General features: G+C 36.0%; 1 protein-coding gene across 4 annotated transcripts in view; it reads left to right on the top strand.

Annotated features, from left to right (window-relative positions):
- LRRK2 (leucine rich repeat kinase 2) overlaps positions 1–6,762 on the top strand; it is a 122,357-nt gene extending 115,595 nt beyond the window's left edge. For 3 of the 4 annotated variants that reach the window (XM_036297040.1, XM_036297038.1, XM_036297041.1), the window contains 4 exons: positions 723–875; positions 2,275–2,483; positions 4,284–4,355; positions 4,950–6,762. In XM_036297040.1, coding sequence (XP_036152933.1) covers positions 723–875; positions 2,275–2,483; positions 4,284–4,355; positions 4,950–5,071 — 556 coding nt within the window. In that variant the 3' untranslated portion in view covers positions 5,072–6,762. Of the gene's footprint in view, positions 1–722; positions 876–2,274; positions 2,484–4,283; positions 4,356–4,949 lie in introns of those variants that run through there. The other variant, XM_036297042.1, reaches the window with a different exon arrangement.
- The last annotated feature ends 7,041 nt before the right edge of the window (positions 6,763–13,803 follow it).

The raw sequence follows: 13,803 nt of genomic DNA, 5'->3' as shown, positions 1-13,803 counted from the left end.
ATACAAAGGTACCTTTTGCTTTAATATTTGCAGATGTTGCCACTAAAATTTATTTTAACAACTTACGTTTTATAACTCTAGGTATAGATGGCTAACACTTAATTTTTAACACAATGGAATTTTCTTGCCACATCATAAAGTCATTGATATGATGACATTTCCTTTTGAAACTAGGATGGTTTGGATATTTGGGCAGTATAAAATTCTATAAAGAACAAGATAAGCTCCAGCTGGTGTGGCTCAGTGGTTGACCATCAATCTATGAACCAGAAGGTCACGGTTCATTTCCTATTCATGGTGCATGCCTGAGTTGTGGGCTCAATCCCCAGTAGGGGATGTGCAAGAGGCAGATGGTCAATGATTCTCTCTCATCATTGATGTTTCTATCTCTCCCTCCCTCTTCCTTCTTCTCTGAAATCAATAAAAAATATTAAAGAACAAGATAAAACTGAAATTAAAATTAAAACCAGAAATAAACATTAATTGTGATCTTTAATTTATGTTATTATCAAGTGAAAAGTATAAAGTGACCGAAAATAAGTGAAGTACCGTAGTAAGGTATATTTTTAGTTCATATTAGAAAAGTGGGAAAAAAAACCTGCCTGTTTCTTTTTCAAAATGGTGTTAATATTTTACGTGCATTAAGAACTCATTCAGGCTCACATTGCATGTTAAAATAGAAGAAAAATGAATAGTAGTGACCTTCTTTTTTCCCCTCCTAGGTTTTCTTATGCAGCTGTCAGTGACTCCAACATCATAGCAGTGGTGGCGGACAGGGCTCTCTACATTGCTAAGAAAAATAGCCCATTTGTGGAAGTGTGGGATAAGAAAACGGAAAAACTCTGTGAACTAATAGACTGTGCGCACTTTTTAAAGTAAATTCATTGGGATTTTTTTCTAAATTTTATTTTGTTGTAGGAGGTGCACAAGATCCACCTCTTAAAATTTTAAGTGTACAATACATTATTGGTGACTATAGGTCCAATGTCATTGGTTCTTTATTTTATGCCGGTAAGAGCTGTCTTTATACTTCAAATTTTACAGACGGGGCAAGTATGACTTACATTTCTTCCTTTCTCCCTCTCAATACAAAGTTGAAAGGAAAAAAAAAAAACACCCCCAGAAACAAAATTGTTTATGCTTTTCAACGCCATGTCTTGGAATCCAGCAAATGTCATTTTGGGGAAAAAGATAGGAGCATAATATTTGTGGTTTCTTCGAAGTATTATAGAGAATACTCTCTCATGAAAAAATAGTATATTATTAAAAATGACCATACTGGATTCATTGCTGGCTGTGCATCTAGTAGAATTGTAGTATTAATATTACTAATAATTAGACTGTTGGCCCCAAAATACTGTGTTCTAAAGTAAAATAATATAAAAAAATGGGGGGGGGGAGCGCACTGGACTGACCAATGCACTAACTATGGAGGGAGGACCAAACCTGAGCCTGAGAGCCAGCTCTCAGTCCGATACAGTGAGCGTGTCTGAGACAACCTCAGATTTGACATCAAGCACATCCTTTCTTGCTACTGCAAAGAAATAGGGCCATCACCAGCTTCACTTGGTAGCCATGTTCTACTTTTGTTTTTTCTGAATACATTTTTATACTCTGAAGAACATTTAGGTTAGACCCTATATCCATGAAAGGAGACTTCAAAGTTTACTTTCCTAGGATCTTCTTATCTGACAGTTTTTCTCTGCTTGGGGAGGAGATTTTTGCGCAGATATGCAGACAGTTCTGCCTGGTAAAGGGTCTCCTACCACCTAAAGATCCAAAATTATTAGGATCCTTTTATTTCTGATACCTCATTTTTGTGATGACTTATTTGTTAGCTCAGGGGGAAAATTGGTGGTTTGTATGGATATCTTTTACATATAAATGATTATAATTTTATTTTTCTTTGAAGCTTTTATACTTCATGGAAAGCTTTTGAAAATAACGTTTTTTCTTCTTATTGGGAAAAATGTATTCTTTTTATACTGGATTTTTATTTATAGATATTGTATTTATCATATTGAGTTGAAAATTTCTTGAAGTTAAGGGGCTATTGTGTTATGTTTGATAATTTGTGCTTCAAGGAGAAAAATATGGCCAGGTGGCATTCATTGTAAAGCAAAATTAGTTTTGTATAATGTTCATGATATATAAAGTCTACTGTTATGTATTCATAATTTAAAATATTATGTATTTGTGAATATCTATAGACACATCTGTTTTATCAGTTAATCATTGAAAAAGCATTAATGCATACTCTTTTCACGGTTGTAGGGAGGAAATGGTGAAAGTGAACAAGGAGTCCAAACACAGTATGTCTTACTCGGGGAGAGTGAAAACTCTCTGCCTACAGAAGAACAGTGCTCTCTGGATTGGAACCGGGGGAGGCTACATGCTACTCCTTGACCTTTCGACTCTCAGGCTCATCCGTATAATTCACGACTTCTGTGACTCTGTCCGAGTCATGATGACAGCGCAGATAGGCACGTGTCTTTCCTTTGGATTTTTCGCATGTTCTCTAAGACTATAAACTTTGTTGATCTTTAATTTAAGTTTTTCCTTCACTTTCCAGTGTCACTTGAAGTGTCTCAGAAGTTCACCTAGTGCAGCATAGGGCTGGGACACGTTTTGAATAGGGTCACTAAAGAAATGGAGAGAGTCGATGCTCTCCACCCCATAAGAGAGGCAGATTATTGCAAGAGCACCCAAGTCTGGGTTTACTTCCTCTTTTTTCTTTATACCTAAGGTCAAATGGGAAATGGACAATGTTGAGTATTTTTTTTTACTTTTGCCCAAAGAAATTAAAGCAAATGTTTATTTTTATTATAGTTCAAGCTTCCCACCCTTGTTAAAGAATTCCGTTTGGCTTTTATTCTATAAATAAATTTATATTGTTGTAGCAAGATATGCTGAACTCCTTCCTCAATCTACAAATATTGACAAATCATGATGTTTTACCCAAGACTTTATCTTTCCTTGCTCCTACTTCGCTATTTAAATACGATGAAATCGTGATGGTGCATGAAAAATATTTTCTACATAAATAATCACATTTCATTGTCTACTTTTCGCTAATTATTTGGTTTAAAATAATAATATTAGTATATGTACAAAGTTTATCACAAAAGTAACATTATGGGGTTAAGTTCTGTGAAAGTAGAATTCGTGTCGCTTTGGCAGATAAGTAATAAACTGTTTGGTAGGGTGAAGAAAATAGTAAATTGTTTCACAGGAATATATTAAGGAGAGACAAGTATTTCTCCTCCCCGTTCCCAATTTTCCATGCATGGATATCAGAGTTGCCCAGGAGTTAGAATGAGGTGCTGCTAGCGACTGGTGACTGTCAGGATAGAAGTCAACAAGCAGAGCAGATGGTCTGTAGTGAGTTGCTCTCTAAGCTTATTCCTCCAGGGTGGTTACATCCTCGAATTTAATTTGTATGTACTTTGGGACCCATCGAGGTGGTTCCCTACTGACATTTTAGTGGGATTTCAATGGGTTTAATTGATTTTTAAAATAAAGATAAATTTAAATATAACATATAAGATGGAGCATGATCTGGCTTCGCCCACCTCTCTAGCCTACATCATTGGCCACATTCCTCCCAGCTCTTTCTGGTCTAGAATTATGTTTAGTCCATCTTAAGTACCATGCTTCATACTGCCTCAAGGGTTTGCATTTCTGCTTAGTTAACATAGTTACTAATTAGTAACTAATCTCCTCATTAGAACATAAAGTCCTGTGGGTTGGATTTGCATATGTTTGTTTCCTCCTTTATTTCCAGGGCCTGGCCTAGGCCTCATACATGGGGGGACTTTTGGTGACTATTTGTTGAATAAGTTAATGAATGACTTGAGGAGAAGAATGGTTTTGTGACAGAGTATCCGTGTATCCATCCATGCCGCTCTCCATCCAGATGCTTCCCATTTGGCCAGTGCCTTATGAAAATACTTACACACACACAATCTTATGTAATATAACTTTTGGTGGAGGGGTAATGTATAAATATTAAACCCATTTTTCAGGAAGGTTAAGCTATTTTCTCAGGTTCACACAATTAATAAAAATTATAGAAAGGGGTAGATCACAAATTTTCTAACTTTAAAGAGTTTCTGGTCTTCTTGGAGAGCTTTTTATTAAATATAATTAGGTGTCTCTGAAAAAGTAATATATAAATTAAATTCCAAGGTTTTGTGTCTTAAAATGTGAACTGTACATTTTTAGTCCAACTTATATTGTTTTAACAGAAAACTCCTCTTTTTATTTTTTTAATTTTGGTAAAGGAAGCCTTAAAAATGCCATGTTGGTTTTGGGATATACCTGGAAAAATACTGAAGATACGCAACACCAAAAAGGTATGTTTAATAGGATATTATTTTCCAAACATAGTTTGATGATATGGATGATTATAATATGTGTTTTATACATTTATAGTAAGTAATACATATGCTATAAGACTTTAAGCATTTTTAATTGATAGCTTCTTTATAGTGCAAATAATTTAGACATAAATCTTTAAAATTAAGTTTCAGTGATTTAGGGGTGTTGAATATTTATTTTATGACAAAGTAGAGATATCAGCCATTATAAAATTAGAACTAGCCCAAATTTAAACTAAATGTGGACATTTTTCCTTGCATCTTACCTATCCATTTGATGCCTGATTTTGAACAGTGATTGAAAAGCTCTATTTCTTTAAGAAAATTAGATGTTAGGTTATTAAAGGTCCATATTCTTTTTAAAAATTTAGTTGTTAGTTTAACAACTAAAAAAAAATATTTCCCAAATGGAATCTTTATATATAAATGGCAATAATTTAGTACATTATATGTAGGTATATTTCTATATACGCATTTGTCCAAAGTAACTGAATATAAATTAATGAAGTTAAAATAAAAATACCTATGGCACATCTTTGAGACATTATTTCATTTTTTTCATCTTTCTAGAATTACAATCTTGCTTGTCTATTTGGGACATCAATCTTCCACATGAAGTGCAAAATTTAGAAAAACATATTGAAGTGAGAAAAGAATTAGCTGAAAGAATGAGAAGAATAACTGTTGAATAGGAGGGATAGCACATATTTTTATCTTTGGATGGAAAAATTAATCTCTTGTAAATACTTCTTTAAAAAATGTTTACATATGAAAAGGGTATTCCCACTCTTTGAAGTAGCTCATGTGTATATGAAGGAATGTTTATATGTTTTATTTTAAAGGTAAATATTGTAAAAATAGTTACCATTGAAAAAGATCTATTTAAAATGTAATATTATAATTCCTATGTATCCTAATTAATTTTATGAATTAAGTAATGAAAGAAAATCTATAAAAAGTACTTAATTACAGCACTTATGCTACAATTTACAACGTCTAAAATTGTTTTGTTATCCATAATGAAGGTAAACTTTATTTTACATTCTGTGCTTAAAACAAGACTATAGCTTGATTACTTTCCAGATTTCCTGCAAAGTAGATTAAAATATTTGGACAGTTTCTCATATAATATATTCCTTCAGATTGCTTTTAAATACAGTTATCATATATGCTTGTAAATAGTCAATGCATTTGCACTAATAAAATCCTATATTGTAATGAAAGCCAATTGGTTGCTGATGCAAACAATGCATCTTACAACTTTACTCCCTCTGAAAGAATGTGGCATGAAACCACAAAATGTACTGATGGAGAATGTCACACATTGTCAAAGCCCTCACATCCAGCCCTCCGTCTTTTCCTGTTTTGGTACTCTACCTGTGACTGTGGATACCCTGAGTTTTATAACATGTAAATGCAATGTTCAGTTCTTCCAGTGATAGTTTCATGCTTTTATTGTGATTCTCAGTGCTAAGCCAGGCCACTCCCCACTCCTCACTGTTTCTACTCTTCTGTGCTTTAATGTTCCTACTCATCTCTTTTCTAAATTTTTGGCCCTGCAAATCCTACATCATTCAGGCAGACACCCTGTTTTCAGAACTGTAGAGTCCTACAATTTCCACCCAGACCATGGGGCCTAGTATACAACACTCTTTAATTTGCCGAAGAAGAAAGGAGCTTTAGCTATGATGGGTATGTCCTAACGTAGTTTTCTAAATTATACATAAATTTTTAAAATATCGTCCTATGATAGGAGTATTGGGGCCAAATATATAGATGACAATTTGTCATTTCTGCTTTAAATAGAAAGATTTGGTAAATCATTTCAAACAATTCCCTATGGTTGGATTACTAGTCTATTTAGTATTTTCAGAACTGATTGGCATTTTATTATATGAAGACTTTAGATTTGTTTATATTAAGGGTAATCAAATTCTTTTGTGAAATTTTATTTTGTTTTGGTTTAAGGTATATGACTTAGTGGTTAGATAATCATATACTTTACATAGTGTTCCCCTCAATATTTCCAGTACCCCAATTGGCACCATACATAGCGATCTCAATATGATTGATTACATTCCCTATGCTTTACTTCCTTTCCTGTGACTGTTTTGTAACTGCCAATTTATCTCTTCATATGTTTTACAAAATGGAGGGCAATCAAATTCTTAACCTTGAAAGACTCTACTTTTTAAAGGGACCTATGTTTTAATTTGTTATGTAGTTTTAAAAAGTCAGAAATGATGGAGCTGTTTGTTCCTGTGAAATTTCTCATTGTAACTTTGTATTTATATGCATTTTTTTTTTTACAAAAGACAATTATGGAGAAATATGTAAATGAACATTGTATTTAAATGGAATAATAAACATTTTTTAAAGCCTGTTTGTGAATTTTAAAAATTTATGATAATGTTTCATTTTTTCACATATAAATGATTCATATGGAATCCATCTAATATGAAACTTTGTATTAATCTGTGTATGGGACAATCCACTATAGGAAGTGTTAACTAAAGTTTTCTTTTGAGGATTTATTCAATTTTCTATAATACAACTAGTTTTCAGGAATTCAGGATAAAACATGAAGGGGATGATATGTTCTATTTTTAAATTCTCACAAAGTTTTTTCTCACTAGAAAAAATACAGGATTTTATTGTTCTCCTGTGAAAAGGCAGGTCTTTGCAGGACGGGGGAGTGAGCTGTGACAGCAGGAGGAAGCCCCTGCTTGCCAGCGGAGAGCGGTCCACAGGACCACAAGGACCCGAGTCCTGGCGCAGGACCATCTTGGAGATGCAGCGGTCCCTGTTGACTGGCTTGGACTTCTTGCCACTCTGGGGGACCTCCTTCACACACCCCAGCACATGTTGCAGTGCCTGTCAAAAGCCTTCCCACCAGCTTCTTGTTGGTGATAAGCAGCTGGGTGTAGTTCGTGACCCACCGCGTGAGCGCGGAGACGGGGCCCGGGTTCAGTTCCTCCTCTTCCCGCTTCTGCAGCTCCACGGGGTCACCTCTCTAGCGTTTGCTGAGGAGGCTCCTGGTGGTGGTGGCTGAGCTCCGGGAATGTTCCTGTCTCCTTCTTGCATCTGCCTCTGAAGAGACTCACACAGTATTTTTTAAAAGAATTGTTTACTCTGAAATACTGAAACAAAAAATACACTTTTATAACAGCTGATTAAGAAACAAACAGGCACAGTGACTTAAACATTTTCCTGATCAGGGCCTTAAGATAATCTGCTCATCATTATCAAAATATAAGCATTTATCTTAACAGAAAAGATTCTTTCAGGCAAGTTTTGCATTTAAAAAAATGGAGTCCTTCATCTAACTCTGGCAAGCGCTATTGATTATGTGTGAACCATGTTAACTACAATGCAACTTTTTATCGAGAGAGGAAGACAGATATTGATGAAACACAGCAGAAGTAGCAAAAAGATGGTGAGCGTACAAATGTTCAGATACGGAGGAGATATAAAGCCCCAAACCCTTGGGACTTTTCATCTCGATGTAATACATCACTGCAGACAGCGTAACGCAGCCTGGGAAATGGAGCATTTTTCATGGGGAGCCATCAGCCATACAGTAAAATCTTAAACCGTAATCACTCAGGATAAATGGAATTCCTCATTCTCCATTCTGGCTAGTTCCCCACTGTGGGTGGCATGGCTTCCAATAGCCAATCTGGCTGCTGATAGCACACAGGTACTTGATTTTGTCCTGGTTCCTTAAGGCATTCAGAGGGTTCCTAGTACCTTGGCTCTCAGGAAAGAAGTAGGGAAGACCCAAAGGCCTGCAGCTGAGCAAGCGTGAGTGGTGAGCAGAAGCCTGCTTCTCCTGCATTCTCCTCCCCTATCCCTGGTTTCCTGGGAGGCGCTGCTTGGGAGAATCTCAGCCCAAGATGAAGAACAGGGAAAGGGGAGGAGTCTCAGCATCTGGGTCCTGGGAGCTGCTGCTTGGCCTCCACGAGAACCTGCTGTTCTGTGTCCATCAGGGCCTGGGAAACTAACATGGAGACCCTTCTGTGTGTCACTCTGCCCTGGGCTTCGCCACATTTGCTCCTCTGACCACCTAGAGGAGGAGGCTACTACCCCCTTTTATTTATGAAAATACAAACCAGGGTGATAAATTCTGTGTTAGAAGTACTACAGGAGAGTGGAGAATGCATCTACTTGGCCAGAGAGTAGAAAATCCAGAAGGATCTCTCTCTCTCTCTCTCTCTCTCTCTCTCTCTCTCTCTCTCTCTCTCTCTCTCTCTCTCTCTCTCTCACTCTCTCACACACACACACACACACACACACACACACACACACTGCGTTAATCTATCAGCAGAGCCATTCAGAGTGGAATTAAGCATTTGAGGCAGCGGAATCACATATGCACTTATCTTGGGAAGGTGAGCTTACTTCATCCCACTCCTAGAAACATACATCTGGTGTACGCAGTGGGAAGGTAATTTACCATAGTGGAAGCCCAGCGGAGGAGGAAATGTTTTCTAAACTGATTGTCTCACGTTGTCAGTATTTTGCTTTCCTGTTACACATAGTATATAGTGCAGATGGGGCATATGTCAGAGTAATTAGGCAACTACAGATAGAAGATACTTGTAGGCAAAAGAGGATTTTCTGGCCATAAGATGCAGCCGGATTTTTGCTGACACTCACCAGGTACTACATCTTTGTCAAAGGATCGAAGCAGAAAATCTTTGCTACAGACAGATGAATAGAATATTGTTATTTTGACTTAAATAAATTTTTTAGAAAAAGAGACGTTTTCTTTTCTTCTCTTTTCCTTTCTCCCTCCCTTCTTTCCTTCCTTCCTCCCTTCCTTCCTTCCTTCCTTTCTTCCTTCCTTCCTTCCTTCCTTCCTCCTTCCTTCCTTCCTTTTTTTGTCCTTTTTTTTTGCCCATCACCATATCTCCCCTATGCCCTCTTACACCTCCATCCACTCCCCTTCCCTGCCACAATCACCACACTATTGTTCATATCCATGAGTTCTCCACACACACCCCCGCCCCCCAGCAGACTGCCTGTTCTCTATGAGACTGTCTCTATTTTGCTTGGTAGTTAGTTCAGTTTGATCATTAAATTCCACTTATGAATGAAATCATATGATACTTGTCTTTTTCTGACTGGCTTATTTCACTAAAATTCTACTTCTGGGAATTTATCCAAAGCAACCCAAAACACTAATTCAAAAGAATATGTATACTCCTGTGTTCATTGCAGCATTATTTATAATAGTCAAGATTTGGAAGCAGTTCAAATATCCATCAACAGATGAGTGGATAAAATAGCTGTGGTACATTTACACAATGGAATACTATTCTGCTTTAAGAAGGAAGAAAAATTTACCCTTTGTGACAGCATGGATGGACCTGGAGGAGAGAGAAGTTTCTTAATATGCTTCAGAATGTAGATTTCTTTGATGAAAGACTACAACTCAGGTTAAACAAAGTATGCCTAAAAAGAAATAGAAAAGAAAAAAATGTAGAAAATAGTCTACATTTAAATGAAGACTTTTTAATAAAATTTCATTTGGAGGCTCTCTGTTCATTTAATCAGTGCTGCCATTATTACTCAATTATTAAAACTTACCTAAAGAGTCACTTTAAAAAAAGAATTTAAAAAATGTCCCAAAAGGAACCAGTGAGGAGAATTCCACATTTAGAGATAGAAAGACTTTGGCCTAAATTTCAGATTCACCATTTACTAGGTCAGTGAACCAGACTAAGTCACCCAAGTGGCCAAAGAACCAGTTTCCTCATCTATAAAATGGCAAGAGCGGCGCAGCCACCTTTGCTAGAGGGATGAGGGTAAAATGAGATCGTGCCCATGAAGTCATGTAATTAATTCCCAGGCAAGTCACATGCAGAGAATTAGCAACGAAGAGGACAAAGATACAAAAAGGGGGACATCTGTAATCCAACAATAAAGATACATTTAGAAAAAGAGCACCTCCTATGCTAAAAACAAAACACAACAGATTTAGATTCTGGTAAATATATATGTATTGTCATCTCTAGAGTAACCACTAAAAGAATATGAACAGAGTACAGCTAACTCTTGAACAACCCGGGGGCCAGGCGTGTCAGCTACTGTGCAGTCCAAAATGTGAGTGTGGCTTTTGACTCAACAGTAGGCCCTTCGCATCCATGGAGGCAAAGCCTGCATACAAAGGGCTGACTGTATTTATTGAAAAAAAAAGTCCACTTATAAGTGGAATCTATACAGTCCAAACTAGTTGATGAGAAAAAAGAACTCATAGAATATTTTAATCCAAATGAAAACACAAAATTAGTGAAATCAAAACATGGAAAAAATTGGACATAAAAATTTAATATAGGTATACAATCAATATATATCAGTGCTTACATTAGATGTAAATAAAGTAAATGAAACAAGACATGATTTTCAGATGATAAAAAATAAAAATCCATCTGTACACTATAAGATACATCTAAATTTTAAGGATACATGAATATTGAAAAGAAAATAATAGAAACACACACACAACCATACACACACATGAACAAGTAACAACTAAAATGAAGCCAAGGCAGCTATATGAGACAAAACAGACTTTAAGGCAAACATCAGTACCAGAAATAAGCAGGATCACTTTTTTGAGGCCCTAGGCAGGACACCCCAAAATATCCTGTTATGGCATATTACTTTGAATTAAAGTTACTTGACAAGGGGCCGGTGCCAGAAGGGAACCTTCCCTTCCCTTGTGTGCTGGATAGCAGGAAATGAATCTTTCATGTGACAGGTGTCCTCCCTGTACCGGGAAGACACCCCCTTATTGCCAGAGTTAAACAACTGAGGGCTTAAAAGTCTGTTTAATTAAATCTTACTGCTTCTTTTCTAGTTTACTATTTTGTTTAAATTCTTCATAACGAATACCCAAACCTTTCTTAGATTCCTTTCTAGTGAGCACTAACTTTTTATTTTTTGTCCTGTCAATTTTTCACAAGTGTATTCTTTCTTTGTCTAAACAGTATAAAAGGGTGCCTGGTTTAATCATCTCTTTGAGCCTCATTTTATTATCTGAGTGTCATATTGTGGTGACTATCCTGTGCAGACATATCAAATTGGTTTTTCTCTTGTTGATCTAATGTTTTATCCACTTTATTATTTTATTACTAGTCCAGCTGTAGAACTAAAGAAGGGTAGAGTTGGGGAATTCTCCCCCTTCCTGAGAATCTTATGGTGACAAATATTTAATTCACTGTGAAGATATAACTTTTACATTTATGTATATAATATGCATTTGAATTTATATAATTACATATACTCAAATACATAAAACATAAATGAGCAAAACTACAAAGAATAATTAGACATATCAGAGTGAGAGATTTTAACATATTGCTCAGTAATTGATAGGAGATTGGACCAGATTGAAGAACCAATTAGTGAGGACAGAGGATTGACCGAAACAATGAACAACTTGACATGATAGACATAAAAAGACATTGCAACTAATATCTTTACCATATTTGGGTGTTTTTTTCAATCATATGAGAAACATTTACAAAAAATGACCATGAATTGGCCCAGCATCATTAATTTAATTATTTAATTTTAAAGTGCTGAAATAATACAAGTGTATTCTCTTACCAGAATGGGTGGTGTGACAGACATAACAAGGCTTCTGTTAATCTCATGGAAAACTTTGAAGCTGCAATAGGCCTCAGAGTTGTCCTAAGTTGGGGTGAGAGGTCCATGCCTTTATACCCACACAAACCAGTCATCAGAAGTGGAATGCCTGAAGAAGGCAGAATGACCTTGGGCAGGACCACAGAGATATCTCTGGAGAAGGCTAGAAGCTAAGGTGACAATCTTCTCAGCAACTGAGGGGATGTGTCCTTCAGTTCCTGGTGGCATTGAACAGCATCTGTGATAGGGAACTAAAATCCCAGTATGTTCCTAAAGTAATAAATGCATGAATAATAACCAATTGCTTTGAACCCATTTGTTGATTCTGATGAAACAGGGATGAAATTTTGAAGGACTTGTGAAATACATGAGACAGAAGACATAAATAAGGACGCACCCAATATGGACAGCTATAACCCAAAAGAGGTATACTATCAGAATAAAGGCAAACCAGACCCAACTCACTCATACTTTTGCAGCTCCTCACTCAAATTGTCTTGTTGCTGAGCATAGCAAGGTGGTGATAAAAGAATTGGAGGCACTGTAACTCTGAAGTCATGATAGATTTCCAGACTGGATTTACACCACATGTGTTTTGTTTTTTTAAATCAGGAAATTCATTATTGAAAGCAGTTCCACCGGGAGTGTTTAGGTGCCTGGAAAAAGAAAACTTACATCTTCTATGTAGAAATACACATTTATCCTATCTCACAAATAATATAAATGATTTTAAAGGAAATAAGCAGTGTACAGCCCATGTAAACAAGCCCACAAGAAAAGAGGACAACATGAGAGAGAAGCTTTAGAATCAACTCAGAGCAAAAGGAGACCAGCTAAGAGTCCAAACACTGGAATTGTGCAGCATAGAATTCTGAGATTAAAAACAAACTTGAAAATTTCTTCAGGGCACAGGAAACTACAAATATAACTAAAGAGATGTGAAAACCAATCAAGTGAAACTTCTAAAAAGAAAAAATATGCAATAATTGTAATTAAAAGTGTCATGGGTGGGTTTGATAGTATTATAGACATAGATGAAAAAAAGTGAATAAACTGAAAGTAAGTCAAATAAATGTTGCTCCATAGATAGAAAAATAGATTGAGAATATAAACTGAGGGTTCAAGAATCTTGTACAGTGGGATAAGAATGTCTCACGTATGGCTGCTTGAAGTGTCAGAAGAGAGAATGTAAGGAAGGTATGTTTGAAGAGAGAGTGGCTAAGAAAGAGCTAGAGCTGATAAAGGATACCAACCCATGTATACACAAGAAGCCTGGAGAATCTAAATCAGAATAAATTAAAAGCCATCTTCACACAGGCCAACCAAACTGAAAATACAGAACATCAAAGAAAAAGTCTTGGATGGTTCTCATAAATATAGTACTAGATGAGAGAAGCAAAACAGAAAGAATGTACACAGAATACCTCCATTCATATAAATTAAAAAAACTAATGTTCATGGACGCATGTATAGGTGGTAAAACTATAAAGCAAGCAAAGAAATAATGATTACAAATGGCAAGAGAGTGACTATCTCTATAGGAAGGGAAAGAATTCTGTAGAGAAGACAGCAGGAGGGGAGTAGAGATGCTGGAAAACATTCTATCTCTTGACCTAGAACTGCTTGACCCCTGGTGGTTAAATGGGGTTTTGTTATATAATAATTCCTTAAAAGATGTATTTATGTTTAATATATGTATTCATGTATGTTATCTCTCCATTAAAAATAAAACACACTAATTGACTTCCACTAAATAAAATAAAATTGT

Source organism: Myotis myotis, unplaced genomic scaffold, assembly GCF_014108235.1.
Source record: "Myotis myotis isolate mMyoMyo1 unplaced genomic scaffold, mMyoMyo1.p scaffold_m19_p_3, whole genome shotgun sequence".
NCBI classification, from domain to species: domain Eukaryota; kingdom Metazoa; phylum Chordata; class Mammalia; order Chiroptera; family Vespertilionidae; genus Myotis; species Myotis myotis.
Note: the sequence above shows the minus strand (reverse complement) of the source record. Positions and strands in the feature narration are given on the sequence as shown.